The sequence below is a fragment of the Atta cephalotes genome, assembly GCF_000143395.1.
Source record: "Atta cephalotes unplaced genomic scaffold scaffold00051, whole genome shotgun sequence".
Lineage (NCBI taxonomy): Eukaryota > Metazoa > Arthropoda > Insecta > Hymenoptera > Formicidae > Atta > Atta cephalotes.
This window is the reverse complement of record NW_012130115.1, coordinates 672,296-674,543: the sequence shown is the minus strand read 5'-3', so window position 1 is coordinate 674,543 and position 2,248 is coordinate 672,296. Positions and strand designations below refer to the sequence as shown.

General features: G+C 29.8%; 1 protein-coding gene across 1 annotated transcript in view; it reads right to left on the bottom strand.

Annotated features, from left to right (window-relative positions):
* The window catches only part of LOC105622968 (protein arginine N-methyltransferase 7), a 53,053-nt gene that overhangs the window by 20,295 nt on the left and 30,510 nt on the right, over positions 1-2,248 (bottom strand). The window contains exon 5 of the mRNA XM_012204373.1: positions 1,813-1,942. Within this exon, the coding sequence (XP_012059763.1) occupies positions 1,813-1,942 (130 nt within the window). The remainder of the gene's footprint in view (positions 1-1,812; positions 1,943-2,248) is intronic.

Below are 2,248 nucleotides of genomic sequence, written 5' to 3'. Positions count from 1 at the left end.
CGAAAGTGGTCAAGATATACTTGGAAACGTTGAAATGGGAAGTCCTACCCCACCCGCCGTATTCTCCAGACGTTGCTCCTTCTGACTATCACTTGTTTCGATCAATGATACACGGCCTGGCTGACCAGCACTTCCGGTCTTATGAAGAAGTAAAAAATTGGATCGATTCGTGGATAGACTCAAAAGATGACCAGTTTTTTCGACACGGGATTCGTACGCTACCCGAAAGATGGGAGAAAGTAGTGGCCAGCGATGGACAATACTTTGAATCATAACCAGTTTTTTACAATAAAGCCTCGAATTTCGGAAAAAAACGGCGGAAGCAAAGTTGTACACCTAATATTTCCACGAATCAAGCGTGCACGTTTACCTGGGCTGGCGATTTGATTGTGCGGATAACGCACGACAAGTGTAATAAGATAAATACATGTAAAAACTTATGAGATTATATAAAAACATAAAATACTTTAAATGTGTCAATTTCATGTATAAGTCTGATCCATGACAACTAATTCCTATGAGTTCTTGCGAGATATTATAAAATCATATAATATCCTATATTTTCTTTAAACATATAATATGCTATTGTAAAATATGTAAAAACTTATAAGATCATATAATAGCATATAAGAATTTTAATTTCATATGAAATTAATTTTATATGAAAATTTCATATAAGAATTTTCGGCAAGATTTAAAGAAATAAAATGTTGCCATTTTTTTTCAAAAAGTGAAACATTTTCACTCTTTTTCAAAATTGACTGTTTTTTCACTCTTTTACAGTAAAATTTCATTCCAAGAAGTTTGAGAGTAGATACTATTAGATTCGTCACTAAATTAGCCATATATTCCGTTGTTGTGATTAGCTACTAACCTCATCCGTTCATTTTTTTAAAAACATTAATAGTATAATATAGATAATAAAGATAAACAAAAAAATTTGTTAGATTTTATTAAGTAAGAACTACATTTACTATCTAAATAGAATCAAACATCTCAGATTATATAGGATGAGGCATTTAAAACAGGTTACCTGAATAACTCACTTGTTTTTAATAATGGAAGGAAAAGTACCGAACAAAAGTTGCATGGTTTCAAGGGAGATATTTGGTTATGTTGTCCTTTTTCTAGGTGAAGGCGCTAAAAAAGATTTAATTTTTTTTTATTTAATTTTTTAAATAAGCTATAAAACTATGTGTTTTCTGACTAATTGATTTATCTCATTATTCTGTTCATAAAAATATTAAGGTACGATTATCCAAAAATTAAGTTTACGAAATATTTAATATTTTATACCAATATATGACAGAATAAAGTATAAAATATTTCGTAAACTATTAGTTTTTTGATATTACTACCTTAATACTTTTATATGCAGAATAATTAGAGGAACTGTATTGTGCAAAAAAATTGTACAATTCCGTTAAAAAAATGATCTTCATATTTTTCAGCGCCTCTATCTAGAAGAAAGACAACATAACCAAATATCTCCCTTGAAACCATGCAACTTTTGTTCGGTACTTTTCCTTCCATTGTTTCTGATCTGTTTTAAATGCCTCATCTTATATACGATTGTGAAACAAACATTTTAAGAATAAAAATATTTACTTACGTGTACGATTTTTTAAAAATTGTAGCATAACTTCAACGACAGACGCGTCGTGTTCGAGATATCATAGCAGACTGAGCGGCAGTCGCTGGTGCGTGCTCAGACACATCTACGCATGTCTCGCACAATTTGTTTGTAATGTAGCCTCGATTATTTTACTTAGAATTAACTCCTAAAGCCTTATAGTCTATTGACCTCCCTACCTGATTATCTGTGTCCATGTTCAAGTCCCACCACATAAAAATTGCATGTGCGGTCCCACTTTTTATCGGTTGTGTAAGTAATGATACTTTTTCGTTGTTTAATAAAGGTTTTTTGCCAGACCAGTCAAACCTAAAATGCACTCTCAATATCAATTATTTAAAAATTATCATTAAGAAGCCAAATATATATTTTTCTATTCCTTTCTCATCACTCAGTCAATATATTTAAATAATCTTTCTTTTTTTATATATGATTGATTACATTTTTATCAATGTTCTTTTTCTAAATAAGTTTTGTTTCTAATTTTAATTATGATTTAAGAGATTTTTCTCATTAAAAGGTAAAAAAAATCGATTTTTTAAAATTTATTTTTTGAATCCTATATGTAGAATAACTTCATTTTGAAAAAAATTATTTCGGTCTCTCTCTCTCTCT